Raw genomic sequence first — 22621 nt, forward strand, 5'->3', positions numbered from 1 at the left:
AAACAATTGCGGAACAACCCAAAATGTCTGGAAAACACTGTCAAAGCACGTGCTCGGTATGCGCAGTTCCTACGTTCATGTCATACGTTATATCAAAAATACGCCGCTTGTTTGTGTTCTTTCTTATGCTAACAATTTCTCTAAACCACGAAGCACGATATATTTTGTATAATTTATTTAAGTAATATTAAATAGTGCATCAGAATAAAGGTGTAAAGTGTAGTAAGGAATTCAGCGCAAAGAGATGAGCCAGTTGAGCGGGTGGATTTGAGCCAAACGCTTATCACTACTTTGCTGCTTTGTGCAGTGCATCATCAAACTGTCAATACAATCAATCGTCGGAACTACCCCGTTCATTATGTTCACGTATCATACTTTCAAACACACACACAATCACTCTCATTTTCATTCACCCATACACACACACGCGAGATATAAATAATTTGCAATCGCTATGCACTTCAGTTTGCTAACAATCACCCACCACCACACCATGATTGATTCGTTCCTGTGCGTGTTTCCGTGTTTTGATGAAGCTGAGATTTGTTTACCTACACGGTTGCTAACTAGTGGCTAGGCTAGGGAAAAAACGAAGCTACTGCTTATACTGCGCGCGTTCGACCTTGCTTATCTATTTCTACAAATTTTTGGAGGCAATATTGCACCACAACCGGCAATCGCTACTGGTGGGGTGCTAGGTGGGGCGGTGGCCCCTGGTGAAAACCGATTCATTCACCAGCCGCGTGCAACATTCGCACCGTGCCACGCGCTCCCGAATGTTGCGCCCCTGCGTCGTGTGCGTTGGTGCGCATCAATTTCCCGTCTTCTCGGGGTGGTGGTTTGGCATTGTTTTTGCTCGCTTGCTTCTAGCCTAAAGGTATATCGTTATCACTAAGAGGTTACAATCTACGGAGGCGCTTCGATTATCACGTATGTTGGTGTTCCCGCGTGAGAAACCCATCTCCACAAGCACGCACACACACACACTTAAAGGTCGGCAAAAAGGGCGATGCTGCCATGGCGATGCGAAAAAGAACGGTGGGCAATAGCCGGAATCGGTCCCCGCAAAGCTGTACTGAAACATACATCTCTTGCTATCTCCGACTCCGAACTATGTCTCTACGGCACGGTGTCTCTTAGTTTGGTAAAGTCTTTGATTTTGTCTTGTACGTTACACGTTGTGGCCTTTGCTGCTGGCTTGCTTTTGTTCAATCCAAGAATTCCAACTGCAATGCCCTAAAACAAAACGATGCAGCAACATGCAACCGAACTGCAAGCAAATTAGCCTAGTTCATTTGAAGGATGCGTATCTGCCAGTCATCAAAAGTACGGTGCAACAGTTACGTAGTAGGAACAACATCAGCTCACGACGAGCTGGGCCAACACATTTACGCCACCTGCTGCATCTGGTACAACTTCGCGTAGATTCGGCTCTTCGCCATCAGTTCGTCGTGCGTACCAGCCTCAACCACCACACCGTTCTGGATGACGCAGATCAGATTCGCGTTCTGGATCGTCGTCAGTCGGTGGGCGATGATGATGCACGTTCGTCCCGTCCGCGCATGATCCAACGCATTCTGCACGATCTTTTCGCTCTGATTGTCCAGTGCCGAGGTCGCTTCGTCCAGCAGCAGGACGCGCGGATTGCGCACCAGTGCGCGGGCGATGGCGATGCGCTGCTTCTGGCCCCCGGACAGTTGGGCACCCTTGCTGCCCAGGCTGGTGTCGTAGCCCTTGGGCAGGTTCACGATAAACTCGTGGATGTTAGCCATCTTGGCCGCTTCCATAATTTCCGGCATGGCGATCTCGCGAGTATTGTCCCCGTAGGCGATGTTTTCCGCAATGGTACGATCGAACAGGATCGGTTCCTGCGATACCAGCCCCATCTGGGCGCGGATGCGGTTGAGCGAGAACTCCGTTGTGGTGGTACCGTCAATGTCCTGCCGAATTGAGGGAATCGATGAGTACTTTGATAATATAAGCTTTGAAGATAGATTCTATAGATCGATACGTACCACTTTGCCACTGTCGGGATCGTAATAACGGAGCAGCAGCTGAATGCATGTCGACTTGCCACAGCCGGATGGTCCTACCAGTGCAACCGTTTGACCTTTACCAATGTCCAGGTTTAGTCCCTGTAGCACGGGGACGGTCGGGCGTGTTGGATAGCGGAACTCGACGTCTGTGAACTTGATATCACCTTCCGTGCGCTGTGGCGAAACATAAACAAGAAGATCAGGTTTATTGAATTGTACAAAAAGGCTGAATTTTGCATTTGATCCTACCTGTGAGAGTGAATGGTATGAAGTAGAAGGATTGTGCATTCTCGGTGTACGGTCGAGTAGTTTCATTAAGCGTCCTGCCGAAAGGATGGCCGAGTTCACGTTCGGAGCGTATGCCAACGCTTGTCCCAACATCCAGGCACCGAAAATTAGGGCTTCCGACACTCTGTAAATAACGGTAAAGTGGCATTAGTAACATCAGTGACATCTTGTACATCTTGGACATCCAAACACCCTCCTTTCAATACTCACTTAATAACGTCCTTGTATTCCAGCTCCTTTTCCGACACCAGTTTACCACCGTAGAACAGTGCCAAACCGTACCCGGCGAAAGGCATCACCTGTCCCAGCGCAAACACAGTCCCGCGCAGGCGCGTCTTCCTCCGACAGGCATCATCAATCTTAACCGTTTCCTCACCATAGCGCTGCAGCACGTGCTTCTCCTGACCCAAGCTAGCGACCGTCCGGATGTTCGAGATGGCTTCCACCGCCAGCTTAGTAGCGCCTTCCTGCGACTGCTTTTCCTTCAAGCTGCTCGTCTGCGAGTAGCGCGATTCCAACGTGATCGATGCGAGCGTCACGGGGATGGCAACGATCGAGACGAGTGTCAAATTCCAGGAGTAGAAGAACGAAATGCCCACCCCAATACAGATGGTTGAGGCGGCCTGCAGCAGCGATCCGATGCGAGTACCGGTCGCTCCCTGTACGCTGGCACAATCGCCCGACAAACGTGCGCAGAGTGCACCGACCGCGTTACGGCTTTCATCGAACCACGCCATATCCTGGCTGACGATCGCTTTGAAAGACTTTTGTCGTAGACGGGACGTGAGCCTAACACCGGCAATGTTGAACAGGTACGTCTGGAAGAATGTGCCCACGCCGGTGATCAGCCCGAGCACTAGGAACAGGAAGGAGTAGAAGTTCGACTCCTCCTTCACGTACTCTGGGTCAGCCACGGACAGTATCTGCAAGGGAGGGTGGATCAATGAGACTTCAGGAATTCCAGAATCCCGGCTTTTCAGGTCCTACTTACACCGTACATTTCTCCGAAAAGCACAGCAAACGCTGGGAACGATGCTCCAACGACGATGGCAGCGGCACAACCGAACAGAATATAATGCCACTCGGGCGCGTTAAGCTTCAGCAGCCGCATCAGCGACACATGGTACACCTCTTCCTGCTCTTCCTCGTTCTTCTCGTCCGATTTGCCACTGTCTGACTCGTCGTCCGAAGCTTCCGCTCCATCGTCCACCGATTCCTGGCGCATCGAGAGCGCGCTCGGTGCCATTGGGACACTCTCGTCATCATCCACCGTTTTCTGCGAACCACTTGCGACGACCAGATCGTAGTAGAGACCCCGGGCCGCCATCAGCTCCTCGTGCGTACCCTGCTCCATCACCAAACCCTTGTCAATGTACACGATCTTGTCCGCATTGGTAATGGTGGACAGACGGTGCGAAACGACGAGCGTCGTGCGTCCCTTACTTGCTCGCTCCAGTGCATCCTGTACGCGCTTTTCCGAGTTGGGATCGAGGGCCGACGTTGCTTCATCTAGCAGCAGAATCTTTGGATTGCGCACCAATGCACGGGCAATGGCGATGCGTTGCTTCTGACCACCGGACAGCTGAGCGCCCCGTTCACCGATCATTGTACCGTACCCGTTCGGTAGTTTCGTGATGAAGCTGTGACAGTTGGCAATTTTAGCCGCACGCTCGATTTCGCTCTGGCTAGCGTCCGGATTGCCGTAACGGATGTTCTCTGCGATGGTTGTGGCGAACAGAACCGGCTCCTGACCGACGAGCCCGATGAACGAGCGCAACCAGCCAATGTTTAGCTCACTCACCTTAGTACCATCGATCGTGACGGAACCCTGGCAAAAGGGGAAAAAGAAGAGAACATTAAACAAGAATCAACCAAGAACAAACAGTTCCAACTTTCAGCTGATACTCACACTCAAGGGATCGTACAGACGCTGGATCAGCTGCAGGCAGGTCGATTTACCACACCCGGACGGACCAACGAGCGCCACAGTTTGTCCGGTTTTAATTTCCAAATTTAACCCCTGCAGCACCTGCACATCATTTCGCGCCGGATAGCGGAAGAACACGTTGCTAAACTTGATGTTGCCCTGCATCGAACCAGGCCGCAGTCCCGCATCACCCAGCGAATCGATCACCGGTATGCGATCGATCACGGAAAAGATGGTCGCCGCCGAACCCTTGGCCGTCGAGAACGCTTCCAAATGCGGAGACGAGAGGCCCAAGTTTTGTGCACCGGCCAGCACACCGAATAGCACGATGATCAGTACGGCGGGCGTGTAATCCTTCAAATCCTTGTCCCGATCCTCCAGAATCAGGCTGATCCCGTACCAAAAGGCCAACGCATAACAGCAGTAGATGATGAACCACATGATGCCACCGCCAATGCCCGAGAACAGGCCCTTGCGGCGTCCGTTCAGCTCGGCACCGGCCAGACGCTCCCGGTACCGGTCGGCTTCCTTTTTTTCGCCCCCGAACGCCACCACCGTGCGGATGCTACCGAGCACTTCCTCCGCCACAGCACCGGCCGACGAGTAAGATTTGAGTTCCTTTTCCGTGAGCGTACTTTGCATCTGGGGAGGGTTGGGGAAGAATTATTCGATAATTTCAATGAGCTTAGCACGCAATTACGCCAAAGGAATGTTTATGAGTGGAGCGGTAGTTTGGAGCAAGCGGGTTGGTCTTAAAATAGTATACCCACCTTGGCAACGAATGCGGTCGCCAGAATGATGATCGGAGCGCAGCTGAGTATCACAAGCGTCAGCTTCCAACCGTAGAAGAACGAAAATATCACAGAGATTACGAATGACATCACCAGGTACGTAAAGATGGATAGCTTCTCGCCGATACCCTCCTTCAGCTTGTCCAGATCACTATTCCGGGGGAGGAAAAGAAAAACCATCATCTCGTTAGTACATCAGCAACGAAGTATCCAAACGATTGCCAAACACTTACTCGGTAATCCGCACGGCAAAGCTATCGTCGCTGTTGAGATCGTACCAGGTCATGTCTTGGCGCAGCACCGCCTTCAGAAACAGCTGCCGTATCCGGCTGATCTGCTTCTGGGCCGACCGGTTGATCACGTCCACGCTGAGCGTGGCGAAGATGAACTGCAGTATCGTGACGGCCACCACTCCTAGCCCGAACGCTTTCGCGTCCTCCATGATGGCGGCGGCATTCTCCTGCTCGGTTGCGTTCACGCTGTGAGTGCGACGAAAAGAAAGTGGATATAGCAAACATAGGTTACAGAGAGAGAGCAAATTGTGTAAACACACGCACGGGGACGAGAATTGTGGCCAACTCTTCAGCAGTGTAAACAGCATTATCGGCAAAACGATAGCTGTGCCTTTTATTGATTTGTTTGTGCGAACGTCGGATTGAATGTGTGTATGGGCGCGAACGCCAATTGCTCTGCACGGCAAACCAATCCGGCAGACTTGCATTGTCGCACATCACTATTGTCTTCTCTTGTTAGTAATTGATTCCGATCGTTACCGATTGGTTTACTACGATTCAGGTAGTGGCTGTGTGTGTGTGTGCGCGCACCCCGAGTGTGCCATGCGAGGTCAACTAAGGCACGTGCGCGAAGAATCGTATACTTACAGCACTCTGCCGCCACCGAATATCGACAGGATGGCCGTGTCGGTCGATTTGCCGATGCCGATGGTACGATCGACGAGCAGCGTGGTAAACTCACCGTACAGAATCACACCGTACGGGAGGCCGAGCGATGCCATCGATGCCAGCAGGACGCCCATCAGTGTCACACAGACTTCGCCCCACGTGGCAAACCGGAACTGGATGGACGGTGCAGCGAGAGTAGAAGAGCGCAAATGATTAAGTGAGTGTGCGAGGTAGTACACTTTGTTGCATGCGAGCACACAAAGCAGACGGGCGTACTTACCAGTTTGAAGTACGATACGGATTGTGAGACAGGCTCTTTGGTTGGTGCTTTGCTGAATTTGCTGTAGTGGGGGGAGAGAGAGAGAGAGAAAGAGAGATGTCATGTAGAGGATTAGAGCATGGCTTTAGTACCTTGCAAAGGTTCACATAGTCCAACACTTACACATCCAATATATCCTTAGTGCTTTTGTGGCTGGCAACGGACATGTTGTCCGCACCGTTGCCATTCTTGAGATTCATCGTCTGGAACGTGCCGTTGCCTTGAGGATACTCTTTGGCCGTCATGATGGCGCAGGGTTAGCCTATTACGTTGAACCAGAGAGAGAGAGAGAATGTCCGTTCCAGTACGTTGGATTCTGTTGAGGGAAGAATGCAATGCAAATTCAAAACTATTAGAATCCTGTGACGCCACACAGAAACGCATAGCCCCTTTATGAGTATTGATCATTGAATTGTTAGTATCTGACCGAACCGATTCCAAGAAGACTCTTGATTCATTACAATTTGCAAGTGCTACTACTACCCGGGCGTCAAAGCGTCAAGTGCACTTGAACCTCATCACGACAGGCAAGGCGAGGCTTGGCATTCGCGTTCGACTCAACCCAACGCCTGAGGGCAATCAGCTCGCCATCGCGATCGACACGCGAACACGCGTCGACTATGCTCTGCCACACGGCGTGCCAGCAGCCACCCGGGGCGGGAGGAGTGTGTATCGTATCACGCCCGTACATTCTTCCAGTTTTCCAACCGCAGCAAACAATAAATAGATCGATTGGGAGGAAGGGTGGGCACAGTGAGCTAACTCTACTTCTTCCCCGCCCAACAGTAGAAGGAAATTGCAGCGGCAGCTAGCTAACGAACGGCCGCAGATCGTAATCTACGCAAGCAATTCCGCTGACTCGACTCGACGTTTGCACCATTCATCGAAAGAAAAGTCCGGCAGCCGTACGGTAGTACCGCCACCTGTGCAACTAAAGATCAAATGCAAACAAAGGGTAGACACGGAGGGGCTTGGTGTTTAAAGAGATGATTGATTCTTCTGAGCTTCTGCGATTGAGTTTGAATGTTTGATCCTCGGCACGGGAAACAGCCGCCTCATCAGCATCAATTGAATCGGGCCCTTCCAGAGTTACGTATTGGGCGTCTCAGTGCCAATTTTGATTAATTTCCCTTTCGTACTATAGGAATGTGAGGAGTCGAACTCGTCTTCAGATGCCTGAATGATGTCATTTGCATCCCATTCATACTGTCTCATCGACAATGACGGATGACGGAAACAGAAGTTAAACACGAATAAGAATCTAATTAATTTTCATCGAAACGTAATACATGTTTATGTTTAAATTTGGTTCAACTGATTTATACCCTACAGAAATACAAAAACACAAAATAAACACAAAATAGGTAAAGATCCTGCCCAAATAAAACTGCCCGCATAGTGCTGTGCCAAGCGTACTGATTAATACATCACAGATTGTCGGATTGATTCTCGAACATCTCCAAATGCAGGAGCACTCGTAGTATATGGATCAAAAACATGCGGGAAATGTTATAAATATAGATCAGCTTTCCAACCCTAAATGTGAAGAGAGAGAGAGAGAGAGAGAGAGAGAGGCTGATGACAATCACCAAAACCTATGACGATCTCCGAAATCTTATTTAAAAAAGACAACCAATCTCAGCACGAAAAAACAACCATTAACATAAATTAATTGTCTCTCTCTACATGAGGATCCTCCTCCAAGGCTCTCGCAAGCGTGTCGCACACACTCTCGCGTTAGCGCATGCAAAATATTGATCGCGCGCAAATAGACTTTTGACAGGCGTGTTTGACGCGCCTCAAAAATGAATATTAATCACACTTTATCATCGCAATAAGCCAGCCAGGCCAAACCAGTGCAGTGTAGTAGTGTGTTGTGACGTTATTCGATGATGGATCCAAAACCCACTTCAAATGGCAAGAGAGATGGTAGCGAATCAATAAAATCGATTTGCTGACGTGAGGGTGTGAGAGATTGGCCACATGCAGCTTCTTGAACAAAACGAAAAAAAAAATGGGAACAATTTTTGTCAATTTAAATCCCATAAAATGTTGCTGCTTCCATTGATCACTGCCTGTACTTGGTCCGTCCATCACAGATCGGACTGGGAAAAAGGGCGTCTCGTGTGTAACGAACTCTATGCGAAGCGGTTGACAGCAAACAGGAAGTCGTTTCGTCGATACACCACATTTCTGATTCGCAGCAGTTTAGTGTTTCAGTCCAAAAGCAAAACGCCACACACGCGTCGTTTGATTTGTGTAGATCACCACACTTCACCAATTAACTGCACCATAGTTCTCGGTTTAATTCTTCACTATTTGTTCCACACCTTTCTCGCTCGTTAGTTCAAGCACACCGGCACCACACTTTAATGAGGTCCAAGAATTTGAAACCCCATGTATGTATCTCACACACACACACCACGCACACACCAAATGCCAAAGCAATCGTCGTTGATCGATAGTTTAGCTGATCGATTGCGAGGAGTCGCAGGAATGTTGTGTGCACTAATTATACGCCCCTAAGCTTCTTCCCCATAGTGTATGTAGCAAAGTAGCAAATGTCTTTCCCTGTTGCTATGCTTTCCAGCAAAAACGCACCAACAATTAGCTCAGCTGAACAGAAACACACACACACTGTGGCCGTATTCCGAAAAAAGTACACATATCAAACAGTTACACGCATGTTCCTCTCCATTAGAGGAACTGTCAGCCTTCCAGGCACACCACGTTGTTCAACACTGAAATGATCACCACGTTGTTCAACCGCGCACGCATGCCTCTAAAACAAGCAAATCTTGGTACAATCGTTTTGTGCCTTCGATTTGGCACGGTTAAACTGCTGATAAAACAAAACTCTGTACACCGTTGCTCACACACAATCGCACTCAAAAATTCACCTTTTTTCTGCTCTCCGTTTGCCTCGTATTCGCACGGGCACGCACAATTAACGCCAACCCTTGTGGGGAAGATCCGGCGAGTTGGAACCTCCTAAGGCACTAGGGCTAAGGCTAAGGATGATAAGATGCGACTGCGAGGGCTGACACTGCAGACGGGAACGATCCACGGGTTCGGGGCGGGGAGAGGGGGACGGTCTGTTGCTTACATCCGTTCGAAGCCGCGTTCTGCCAACGACTGAGCGTCTCCGGTCGGTGACGAGCCACTAGTATCAGGACCGGCGCAGTTTCTCGCCTGCCGTTTGTGCGAGCAGTTGCTGCCGATTGCTATCATCTTAAATCACTCCCGCCAGCGTTCGCAAAACCGCATCATTCGCCCCTTCCTCCCCCCCTTCGTGCGGGTTCACAGTAGGGAGGTGTTTGTTTAATTCTTCCAAAGCCTCCTCCCCACTCAACCTCTTTCATCGATACTGTTTGGCGGGCGCGCGCGCACCCACAAATGAGATGCACTTTGGGTGTGGGGCGGTGTTGGAGGTGGTGCGTTTGTTTAACAGTGGGGCACGCACCCTTCCGGGGTTTTTTGTTTTTTGGTTCCTCTCAGGAGAGGAGAAGGGGAGAGAGACACGCACACCTGTGTCTAATGCCCAAGGTAAAGAGGAAGAGCTCGCGATCATGTTCCGATCATTTCTTTTCTAATGGTTTTGTTTGTTTTAGCACCCCCCCCCCCCCCCCTTGTTGTGTTGATGCTGCTTTTTGTTCTATGCGCTCTTACCTTCTCTCTCTCTCTCTTAGAGCACATTGTGTGAGCACGAGTGACGAGAGCGCGCAAACAGTTTCGCGAGTACATTCACACGCTCCGATCCCTTGCCAGACGGTTGACGGACGGGGTCATAAAGCGGGCCAGTTTTGTTTTTGAGGGGAAGGGGATTTTTTGTTTCCCCGGGAAAGACGCACCGGCGTGGTTTCGGTTCCCGTGCCGGACGTGTGAAGAATTTGCAAACACAACCGGGCCCCTCAGTCAGTGGATGTTTCACGCCCGGGGAAATCCTGACCAATAAAATAAAAAGGCACTCCTTTTATGAAATGTAAAGGAATGATCCGATCTTCAAATACTTCCGTAGTTAAGTGGTTTATTTTTTTCATTAATCGATCGTATTCATATTTTACTAAGGTGAGGTCTTTTTTTTACTAATCAACAACTTTCCAAAACTTGCTTTTTCGTTTTCAGTGTAGAAATCTTATGCCATTGGAATTATGGTTGTTTTGTAAAACTAATTTATAGTATTTAGAGACAAAACCGAAGGAAACTGACATATTCCTTACAAACTATACTTTAAACTACAAGGCTATCCTTTCTAAAACCAGAATGAACCTTATTAAAACATGCACGAGCTCATCATACTAGACAAGCGATCGGCCAACTTTCTGGTCTTAAGGGTCTAGTTCTTGTAGAGTTCCTCACGAAGAGTAAAATTGATAAACTATGCATGAAAGGTACAGTAGTATTTTTCGATTGTTTTGATTCGTTAAAGGATAATTTAATTAGTTTTTTTTTTAATTTCTTTCTTGTGATAAAGGATTTCCAATGTTTTTTTTTTGATTCCCGAATGCGTTTGGATACTTACAATATTTGTTTGGATTCGTCGATCGCTCTATTGGGCGTTACAGAACTGTTTGGATCATTTGTATTGAAACGAAAGGTTTTACTAATTAACTTGCTTTCTGATTATCAATTGCTGGATTTTTGAATTTGAATTTAAAGTTATACTATGATAGTAGCGTGGCAGAAAAATCACAAAAGTACTCATAATTATTCATAAAAGTTTGAAATACAGAGATAGAGACTCCCTCGAGCCCAAAAATATGCAAGAAAAACTAGCACCTAACCATAGTATGGGCCAAAATACTGGGCAAGCAGGAAATACTGCTTGAAAATGAATGCAGGAGGAAGGAATGAGATACATTTAAATTGAATTTAAAAATTCTGCTTGCGCTGTAAGGAAGCAAAAAAAAAGAACTTAAATAGAACCTTAAGAAAATAAAACCCTTGAATCACTATAACAAGATAAATTCATTATAAATTATCAGATTCATTCCACGTTGCTACTCTCATTAAAATGTTTAAAAAAGTATTATTTTTTCTTAACTTATGGCAAGGAAGAAAAATGCTATGAATAATTACGTAAAATGTCTGAAAAACATGAAAGAATAACAAAATTGTATGTCAAACGTTTTGATTGTTTCCGCTTCGGCCGAATCGTGGAAACTGGTTAAAAATTAACGAATGAAAATTTGACACTAATCGATATGTGCTTAATTAACAACAGCGATTTACGATCTAATCCCGTGTTTTCCAATCAAAAAATATATTGGAATATTTACACCGAAAGTACAATTACAGTTTTATTGTGTTTTATAGAAATTACACTCACTACTGCCCTTGAGCTCTTTGTGATCGTTGGTGCATCAATCGAGCGAAACGCACTTCAAGGGTCATCCGTGAGCGGGCACACCGCACTACAAACTGCTTCAAAAGTGAAAGGAGCTCAAAGCAAAAATCGAATCTCATTTTCAGATCCTCGCCTCGCAAGATCACACACCCGGTGTGCTTTTAATCGCTTAAAATAATTAACAATTAGCATTGAGTTCGTGCCTGCCTCGGTCTCAGACACCGCCCCAATAAATTCTATTCTCTAATTTTCTGCCACAATCAAGGGCACACATATTCTCACCTTCCTGCGGGGCGGGGTGGAGGCGAATATTCTCGAACACGCATGCACACGCACCACGTAATCGGGGCATGATGCTGGCACAGCGAACTATGGAATCCTGGCTGGTTCGACCCCTTAGATGGGTGCCATCGAGTAAGGCAAGTCATCGGGTACGTGTTCCGAAAAGCACGGAACACACAATGGTGAGAACCGTGTTACTTAACCCCGACGGCCCCCTGGTTGCGCACACCTGGTCGCTTGCGATGCACCGACAGAGCGACAGCCTTTTAATGCTTCTCCGCGCCCGGTTCCCTAATCGTAACAGGGCGGGAAAAATTATAGCTCCCAATCATCAATGGCCGCAGGAGGAAGCCCACAACACGCTTATCCAAAAAGGTAGTACCTTATTTGGTTAATTAGATTAACTCGGGAGCGCACTTGACCGAGGTGTTGGTAGCATGGGTTTTTAGCGTAATACTGTGAGTGTTTGATAAGAACTTTCCAGCGATGGAAATGATTGTTTCACTGTGCGAGTTGAACACGATCGCACGGCTTGCCATCGATTAGCTTGTTGGGCACTTGTGCGGATCAGACGGACGATTGGAAGCAAAACAAACAAACAAACACACGAAGTGACCGATATTGAGTCAGACTTGCTGCCGTCAAAGTGATGCAACAAGCCATGAAGATAAGATTGTGCAAGAAGTGCTCCCCGCAAGACGCTTCTAGAACGCCTGGGGTGAGCAGTTTTAGGTCAAAAGCTATCTTCCGGTTATTGTGACTTCCTGAGGATTCGTTTAATTAATAATTCGCTACATTGAACAGGCTGCTTACGAGCTCAATAACAGTGATCGGACGGACGGGTTAATAGAATACAATTCGATTAGTGGAGTGAATTTGATGTGGCGATCGCACAGCTGTAGAGAATCAATTCCAGAGAATAATAGGCATCATGGTAGTATTCTAGTAAGTTGTTCTTATTCGTTACATGTAACTCCTAACATTGCTTCTACAGATCCCAAATGTCACGATGTTCCCTTTCGCTCACGTTTGCTCTATCAAAACACATCAAAACACCATTAAACTACTCGTCCGACGAGCACCTTTATCGGTAACGGAAATGGATTGAAGCCACTCGAACTCGGCAGATAGCAGTTACCGGTGATGATAGAGCTGAAACGATCGTCCGCTATCCAGCGTCGCATCTCCAGTGCTTAATTCGTTCCCCGGCTAACCTCGCCGGCAAGCAATTAAGCAACACAATCGCTCAAACTAATTCAATTATGCCTATCAGTGTCCGATCATCACTGAGTGTCAATTTGTTTAAGCAATTCCAGTACCGCTGCGTCTTTTGGCACTTTGATACTACACAGTGAACCTTCACCGGTCAGGACCTTGAAGCAGCCGCTTATCGGCCATTGCAGTTTTCATCGCACGATCGTGCACATTGGCACGCACGGGTAGGAACGCTCCCAATTGCACCAAAAAGTGACGCTAATAGAAGCGTTTAAGAAAGGTGCAACAAACGGTCACTCTCACCACAAAGCAACGCCTCCCATGAACCCGACGGTGAGCGCTTTCCCTTGACGCAACTCGTAAACACACGGGGACGACAGCGCAGTTGAGTCTGAAGGTTGCCTAGAACGAACGATCGTGTCGAGAGCGAGAGCTTCTACACGCATTCTCGGAACGCGTTGTTGGGTGCGTGTAGCGAAATACTTGCCCGCGGAAATCAGTGCGCCAAAGTAAACATGGGTGCTTCGTTTGCGCGCAGCTTCCGGGGCTGCGGAAGTACGCGAGAGTACGCGTGAAAAGTTTCCCGCCTCCTCGGTTAGCTGCAGGCAGCAGTAACAGCACGCGCATATGTTCTACCTGTGCGTCCGAGGGTCAAGCGTACCAGACAGACGTAACATTCCCACCGACGCCACCACCTCTGGCTGTGGGAGCTATTATGTAAAGTTACCTTCTCCGCCCACCCCCCGAGTACTGTATCGATCAACATCGATCTGTGTTAGACGCGCTTTGTTTGTGAGTGTCGGTCGCTCCCGCCCACCGGCTTGTAAACTTCCGACATTGGACCGAAGGAACGTCGATTAGGAAATGTTGGCGAGTTTGAAGCAACTGCAGGTCCAGGTTGACCTTCCCGTGTCTCGAGGATCCGTAAAACATTTCCTCACGCACCGGAACTTCTTGGCGGATCCGGTAAACTTCCACGGCCGGGAACGGGTATGCTTTCATGCAAAAGCAGTCGATTGTTTGTTGGAAGTGAAGCACTTGTCGAACCTTGCAAACTTGTACGCGTAGAAGTTCTATGGAAGAGCAGCTGTGTAGAAACGATTAATGCCACAACCTTTCCGCTGACGTGCCACGGCACAGTGAAAGATCACATTGGTGTGTTGTGGAATGCCGCGAGGAAGTCCCCTTGCCTGACACGTTGCCAGGTGCTCCTCGACACCTTAGCTGCACAACGACACATTGCGGTTAGCGTGCGATCGGTTCGCGATGTGTGATGGATTATCTTCCTGCACACCACAGCACAACAGCTTGGTGACTCAAATAGAATTCCAACTGTAGGCCCTCCTCCCCACACGTGCCTCCGAATTCCAGTCGGTACACCGAGCGTATGGGGTTTCCCCTCCGTGTGTTGGGCTGGACGGAATGGACGGTATCGCCCTACCGGCAAAGAACTACTTTTTGACGTAGTCCAAACTTTCCAGCATCACGGGGCGCGGGATATTCACCTGATTTGCATAAGGTAAGTTTCCGATCGGAGGAACAGTGTGTCTGCTACTACGGACATGTTACCACGCGCCTTCGTGTGTAGTGTGATGCAACGCAAATGCATTCCTCCAGGAAAGGTTTATGAATGATTGCTCAAGTGAGAATTAATTTATTTGTTTATCAAAGTTTAAAGTGATGAAACAATATCGAAGGTGATAGTAGAAAGATATTAACACTATCCATCCATCCCTTCTTCAAGGCTGATTCAATCAATTTGTTGAAAACGCAGCAATTTAAGATTAGTTTAACGCATTTTTTTAAATCTCAAAACCATTTAGTCTGCTCAATATTAATATTAGCGAACGATAATGTGAGCTACCGGAATAACGCAGCACAACAAGAGTGAGAAACATAAACATAACCCGACAAAAAGTAACACTTCACGATGAGAGCATAATGAAATACGGAATCTTTGCACACATCCGGTACGAACCGTAAACACAATATCGCAATATCGTTTGATATAGCGCAACGATCAAGCATGATCAAAGTAAATACACAGCCTCAAACAGAAAACCTGGACAAAACCTTATTGAACTCAAACTTGGTGATTTGTCCGGGTTCCCGATTAAGGAGCTTGATTGCTGACAACGCAACAATTGCAACTAAGTAGCATCTGCCACGTAACGTGAAATTCGAAATCACAGCATAACATAAACCATAAACATAAACCAATTTTAGCAACAGACCCAACGAGCGCAAATTCATTACACCAAAAACCATTGCAGCATGAAGCGTGTGAAGTCCAATTCGATTTCGAACTGTTTCACATGGAAAATATTGTCAAACGAACCAGTTAGGAATGAGAAAAAAACACATTATCGAATGGCCGGCACTACAGCGAATAATAGTTGGTAGTGAAATGTATCATGATGTTTTAGGATCTGCTTCTTCTTCTATTTGGTGTAACGTTCTACGCGGACATGCCGGCCGATACAGGCTTTCGAGACTTAATTCATTACCACGCAGCCGGATAGTCAATTCTTGATATCCCCCCTTATCCCCCCGGTCCATTCTAGGCTTGAACCCATGACGGGCATGTTATTGAGCCGTTCGAGTTGACGACTGTACCACGGGACCGCCCCGATGTTTTAGGATATCGTGAAAATAAAGACACTTGCCAGTCAAGTCTGGGCAAAGATAACTTATTTTTCGAAAATTAGTCAAATCCCCAAGGATTAAATGCACATCCCATAGACCCGAACTCCTAAGAGGTGAATGAGGCCAATCGGCTCAAAGTCTGTATAAAAAAACCTGAATAATGCTTGTGCAATAAGATAAGGCATTAGAAGCTCACAAACAAGCGAACAGGGGCTTTATAAAAAAATACGGTTTTTTCTAGATTTTCATTTACAGTGTTACTTGCACTCTTTTTAAAGTCTTTAAAGTCTTTTAGGCCGTCCACAAGCACAGAGGAGGCGTGGTAGGCCCAAATCAAGGTGACAAGGTGGCGTGAAGGCGTCCGCCATTAAGGTTGCGATAACGGATTGGCCGACGAAGGCGCAAGACCGGGAGCGGTTTCGAACACTCCGGAGGCAGGCCAAGACAGCAAAGCGGTTGTAGCACCAGATAAGTAATTAAGTAAGTAAGTGCTACTTGTAGCAATTAGGACTCTTTAGTCATTTTTACAGAGTCACTATTCCACTCAAAGAATACACTTTTTGAGACATAAAACATGTTTACAGCGTTTAGTATTCATTTCAAACGTTAGGAAGAGCTCATCCACACCACAACAAGGTTTCCTTTTTCTGTTTTGAATCTAAAAACGATCAATTACACCGATAATCGACCGGTGAATATTGTTCTCAAACTTGTGTGAAACCCCCCCATCTTCCCGACGTACATCACATACATTGATTGCTCCCATTAGTTATGCTGCCAGCTTGCCCAGTTTTCCCAGTGGAAGATTCCTTTACAGCGTGTGACTCGAAACCGTACCGTAGCAATAACCGATTCGCCGCCCCATTCAACAAGCGGCTACTTTTACTTCGATTTTATTTCCCGCCACGCGACTCTGGCAACAGCAAAAAATAAAAACATTCATCAAACAACCACAACAACAACACACCATTAAGGCAGCAACAGCTTCATTTGCCAATCCCAATCGAAAACACACACACACACACCCTGTTGCCATCGGCTGCATATTGTGCCTCGCATGTTTAATGTTCACACAGAGCAGATGCCACTTTAATTATGCAAATTTAAAAACACTCTCCCACATCATACTCACTTCCACACCTTCGAAACCTGGGCAAAGTGGTAGTGAGAAGCTTTAACCTTTTGCCTCCCCAGCTGCTACCTGGTTCCCGGTTGCTTGCTATGTGTAAGGTGCCCACCAGGAGCCTGCGACACGACGTACAATGGCGCCCCGGTGGCAGATCTCACGAGTCTGGGGGGATAAGATCGGACGATGATACCGATGGCGCACTGATTTCGATTAGATTCGATTTACTGCTAGCGATTGGATGCGGTGTACTCCCTTGCCACACACCAATAAAACTATATATTAGCTAATGAGTACCGGACGGCAACAAAAAATGACGTCCAGTGGCGGAAGAATTCTGGTAAATTCTGAATCATAAGCGAGACTCAGAGTGTTGAGCCGTATCAGCCCTCGCATCAAATTTGCTGAACAAACGAGAGTCAAATAAGCGTCCCATTACTGCTATCTTATCACAAACCCAAACTAGACATGTCCAGGTATCTAGGTTGTGTACAACGATTACACTCCAGTGGATGAGGCACGCGCTGTTGCTTGGTCTCGGTGTTATGATCATGACCGTGGACGACCAAAAATAGCCCTTAAGCATCTATATAGGGGTCTATAAATCAGTAGCAGGCACTCGAAGATGAACCTTACTTCTAAAGATTCTTCTGAATTCTGAAATTCCAAGCTCCTGGTACGAATTCAATTAGCTTCCAATAGATGATCACAAGCGTTTAATGGGCAACAAAACGTACGACAGCAAGATCTCATCTGTCAAGCTGTCGGTGTGATCGTAACTCGCCCCGGTGCCATTCCTCCATCCCAGTTTGATGGAAGTCACCGAGCTGAGCGCGACTACAGCCGGCATCACTTTGGTGCAATTAGCCTAACTTTATGGCGGGCGTTAAACGCGATTTACGATCATCTCGATCAAGTGTGTGTGTGTGTATGCTTAACACTACCGAAGCTGAGATGCACGCGAACGCTATGCACATCCATAATCATTTGTTCCTCCGACGATGATATGCATAAGATTTGCGCATTTTTATTAACAATCGTGGGCCCCTTCAACCCCTGCTCTAAGGCACGGCACGGCAAAAAGTGCATCCATACACACTAATCGTGGGAGTTGCTTATCATCATTACACAGCAGTAGTAGCACAGTCGATGCTGTCAGTTGCGACTGCAGGTGCGATTATGAAAGTAGCCACACACTAACACCCGACCGTTTGGTGCCTGACTCCTGACACACCCGCGCCATTCATTCATAATAGCCAGTGCACAAACACTCAAAAATGAATGAAAAAAAGTGAATGAAAGGCGATGAGTTAGCGTGACGACTTGTGTCGGGCGGGGGGTAAAAACCGCGATCAGGTGGAAAGTGGGAACGGGAGCCTAGAATGGATTTGACTAGAACCGGTAGAAAGTGAGCTCGGTGAGCTTGACAGTTCATGCAATTAGCAGCACAAATTACTTGGGGTTAAGGATGGAGCCATTTTTCAAACCTACTCCATCCACTTTAGCTGCAATAGAGAACGGGATCCCTTAGCACACACCGTACCGACAGCCGATACGGAGATTCCCTTACCCAAAAACCGATCGATCATGATCGAACGTACGGTTCGAATCGACAGCGCTCTTAGAATGTAGTGGACACACACCGGACAGAAAACCGCATTCACGTAACCGTGCAACCGTGGGTACAGGGTGTAATAAGCGGGAAGAGCCGACGACAAATCTTCGTCAAAGCGTGGCCTCGGTCACTCATTTCACGCCTCACTAGCCGGCCGATGTGGTGGCTGGGCTGGCCGCAGGGTTTATAGCCATCCGCGGAATGTAATTGTATTCCCCGTGCCGTGCTAAAATGGGTCTTGATTTTGCAGCGCTAATTGCACGGGAAGAGCCTAGCACAGGAGAGATTTATAAGGCTAAGTTGTGTTGGATAATAAAATCAATTATTCCCAGTCAGTAGATTATGACTCACGAAGGCATAAAGAAACCAAGAACAGACGAGCAATTGATAAGCCCATACTTTGAATAGATTTTAAAGCATTAGAGTCGAAAAAATAGTAGAAATTCAAATCAAATATATGTTATAATTGTGTTCTTTACACTAACACCACAGAACAATACAAAACAATGAGAATTATTTGGTACTAAACTGACCCAGCTTATCTTCTGCGCTGTCTATGCCATATCGCTGATTTGTTTTATAGTTTATCGGTTTGTTAAGCCCATCGTATGAACAGGTTGTTCTACTATTGCTTCCAGAATCGCACTATCTGCAAGCCCCGTACTGCCTTAAAGCATTCAGTAGTATGGGCACTTCATCCATGGCTAATACGCCTGACTTGCACCTTACAATAACACTTAATGATCATGACGAAGAAGGAAAAAAGGCACAAATATGACTCAATGCAGCATTTCCATCGATAATTCCTTTGTGTGTCGGGAAGTAGTCTCATTGATACTTATGGCATGTGATGCGTATCCAAGTGATCAGTTCAGTAAAGCAATATCAATGGAAACCCACTTTACTTTATCAATAGCTAGAGCCTGATATTTGAAAAACTATAGAAATCAAGCTAGGAGCTATCCCGAGCTGCAGTCATCAGCTCACATGACTTAACAGCAGGCCCATCGTGGGTTCAAGTCTAGATTGGACCATCCGTTCGTAGCAAAGACTGACTGTCCAGCTGCGCAGTACTTAAAAAACTCCCGAAAGCCTGTGGCCGGCATCCCGCACAGGACCCCAAGTAGAAGAATAAATATAAATAGAAGAATACGCCCAGTTATAAATGGAAAGTAATTAAGTAATAAATAATTTAAAGTCAATTAGCTACGTAATTTAAAGTCTTCTTCTTCTTCTTCATTGGCACAACAACCGCTGTCGGTCAAGGCCTGCCTATACCCACTGGTGAAGTGAGCTTGGCTTTTAGTGACTTATTGTTACCATAGTAGGATAGTCAGTCCTACGTATGGGAGCACGGTCTATTCGGGACTTGAACCCATGACGGGCATGTTGTTAAGTCGTACGAGTTGACGACTGTACCACCAGACCGGCCCAATTTAAAGTACAATACATTAAAATCAATGTATACATAATATAAACGTATACGTCAGTCATTTCCGAACACTCGTAATTTGGTGAGATGTCCAACTTTACATACTGCGCTACAAATTGCCAGACAGCCAATCGTCATAAAACCTTATCCGTTTGTTTCCCTACCTTTTCTGGATGTATGTTAGCAAAAAAGAAGAAAATTATAATGTTATAGCAGAAAAACTGCAAAATAATGAAGAAAAAAAGAAAAGTGCTTTCAACGAGCATTAGGGAGCCGATAATAATTATTTTTTATCTGTTTGTGACTAGTTTATTTTTATTTTTTTAGCAAATGGGAAATTAATTAAATAATTTTTCAAATGAATATTAACTCTGCAATGATTGATTCATTTTAACGTCTACAATTTTATCAGAAATAACTACAGTCAACTCTCTCTTATTTGAGAGGCGATGGGACTATCGAATAAGAGGGGTTTTCAAATTACAGAGGTTGAAAGTGAATGAAAGGTCCATACAAACAAGAAAGAGACAGAACATTTAGTATGCAGCCTTAACTGTTTCTATAGGAAACTGCGAACAGGATTGCCAATTTGAGCATACATCATTCAATAACCATGGCAACACCATACTCAAATAAGAGGGATACAGATTTCAGATGTTTTCCAAATTATAGGAACAAAAATGTACTGGAAATTAAGGGACTCTGGAAAATGTACAAATAAGAGAGGTTTTTCAAATTGGAGAGGTGGCAAATAAGAGAGGGTTAACTGTATTTGTTGAACACGTGTATAAATAATTCCGCCGATCTGGTAGTGCAGTCGTCAACTCGTACGACTTAACAACAATACCCGTCATTGGGTTCAAACCCCGAATCGACCGTGCCCCCATACGTAGGACTGTGACTTCCTTGCTATGTGTGAGCAGTAAGTCACTGAAACCCAAGCCAACTAAGATGACAGGCAGGCCTTACCCGTCAACGGTTGTTGTACCAAAGAAAACGAAGAATAAAGAAAAACATGGCACATTTTAGCTTCAAAAACATAGAAGATCGTAAATGTCCAGAGTTGACTGACACATACTGTATGTACCCGTTAAGCAACAAGACAGAAGTCAAGGAAGAGATATTGATTTAATAAAAATGTTTTCGAGAAATCAATGGTTAACTTCTATAAATGTAATGTAAATGTAAACATTTTTTTAAAATAAAACTCGGTAAATGAGAGGATGGTTTTCGAATTTCAACCTGCGTAACCAAATCCATGTACATCGAATCACTTCATACTGCTCTTGCCTATGGTTAGATCAAGTACGACCGACCATCAAAAACCATAGCCAACTGATCTGATCTCCTAAAGTGAATCCGGGATGGTAATGGCCGATGTGACGTGGGGCGTTAAAAATAGATCCCCACGCCATCGTGTGTTCGCCAAAAACGGTAGAGTATGTAGCGACTAGAACTTTGCTCTCCCCAAATTGCTCGGCAGCTAAATTGCTCTGTCACACCTGAAAAGAGTTAAATTGCAGGCAAAAACATGGGTAACCTTACCTTCGTTGTGACCTGCACGCGTGCTTGCGATTAGCTTTCCCAGGGTCAACGCTTCGACTTCGAGCAACTCGGCGGTCCCGCTGCCAGTCAATCTGGTGCCGATAATGTATGTGTGTTTCTGTGGTGTTTTGAAAGGATTTCTCCTAAAGGATATTTGCTGCACCGTTTATCGGAATGGTTGGATCTCGCCTGGTACTGGTTCAGGTTGTCGGCGGTCGGCCAAAGAAATGCATCCAGCGTGTTCAAACACGCAAGCGACCGAGGGGTTCTGCCTGTTTCCGGACGGCTGTTTTCACACAGTACAGCCCCGTGGCTGGTTGGTTGGTTGAGGGTCAAGTTCAAGGCCCTACGGTTGAAGAGCGGATTGTCGTAACATTGGAAAGATGGGCCGAAACATAAATAACCTTGTGCTAGAACATTTGCTCCGCGGCTGGCACTGCTTGCTTTTTCTAATTTCACCACTGCCCACCCAAACCAAACCAGTTACAAAGCCTAGCCGGAGGGCAAAGAACCGTAAACCGTAAAACAAAGCAACACAGCCGTGTTCCGTATGACTCGCCGAGACAAATGTACGTACGGTACGGTGGGGTCTCCCAAGCGTTGCCAGAGAGGATGCAGAAAAGGATTGCGAATCTCGCGAAATGCCGCATTGAACTGACTGTCATGCCGACGGCGACCAGCACGGACTCGGAACGGCGATGCACACGGGCGATACTCACCGGCGGCCAGCTGGCAGTCCGACAGTTCGTCCCGAATCTTTCGTCGGTTTTCCGAGCCGGAAAATGAGAGCTTCTCCCCGCGGACGTGTGCACACAACAAAACACTACGCGACGGCTGTGAGCGACCCGATGAGTTGCCAGCCGAAACCATCGCCAGCCTTTCCCGGTGGGTGGTAAATGGGTGGGACGATGATGGAAATGGTGCGCCGGGGATGAATTTTCCACGAGAATTTTCCGAACACTGTACACACGAAAACTATGGCAAGTGAAAAGTTTTTCTTCGGTGCGGTGCCCGATGGCGATGGTTGCTGTGAGCGTTTCTCGGGCAACGCGAAGATGTAAACATTTCCCCCGTGGGACAGACATTTGCAGCACTTTTCGCGGACTTAATGCACTCACGTGCACGTGCTCGGTCGGGTGTGTGAGGACAT

The 22621-nt window shown here is 46.8% G+C and overlaps 1 protein-coding gene across 3 annotated transcripts; it reads right to left on the reverse strand.

The window, feature by feature from the left end:
- Positions 1-156: 156 nt before the first annotated feature.
- Positions 157-22122, reverse strand: LOC1276325 (multidrug resistance protein homolog 49). 3 transcript variants are annotated; one of them, XM_061648508.1, is made up of 13 exons: positions 22049-22122; positions 21472-21817; positions 6387-6579; positions 6225-6285; positions 5924-6117; positions 5276-5521; positions 5022-5193; positions 4234-4893; positions 3316-4152; positions 2535-3247; positions 2286-2448; positions 2016-2210; positions 157-1940 (listed from the first exon to the last, which is right to left on the reverse strand). In XM_061648508.1, exons 3-13 carry the CDS (start codon positions 6506-6508, stop codon positions 1389-1391), a joined length of 3915 nt encoding a protein of 1304 aa, XP_061504492.1. In that variant the 5' UTR covers positions 6509-6579; positions 21472-21817; positions 22049-22122; the 3' UTR covers positions 157-1388. The 3 variants fall into 3 exon arrangements, with proteins under 3 accessions (XP_061504492.1, XP_061504491.1, XP_061504490.1); XM_061648507.1 differs by having other exon boundaries at positions 21472-22122; XM_061648506.1 differs by lacking the exons at positions 21472-21817; positions 22049-22122 and adding an exon at positions 9164-9477.
- Positions 22123-22621: the final 499 nt, after the last annotated feature.

Source organism: Anopheles gambiae, chromosome 2 (genome assembly GCF_943734735.2).
Source record: "Anopheles gambiae chromosome 2, idAnoGambNW_F1_1, whole genome shotgun sequence".
NCBI lineage: Eukaryota > Metazoa > Arthropoda > Insecta > Diptera > Culicidae > Anopheles > Anopheles gambiae.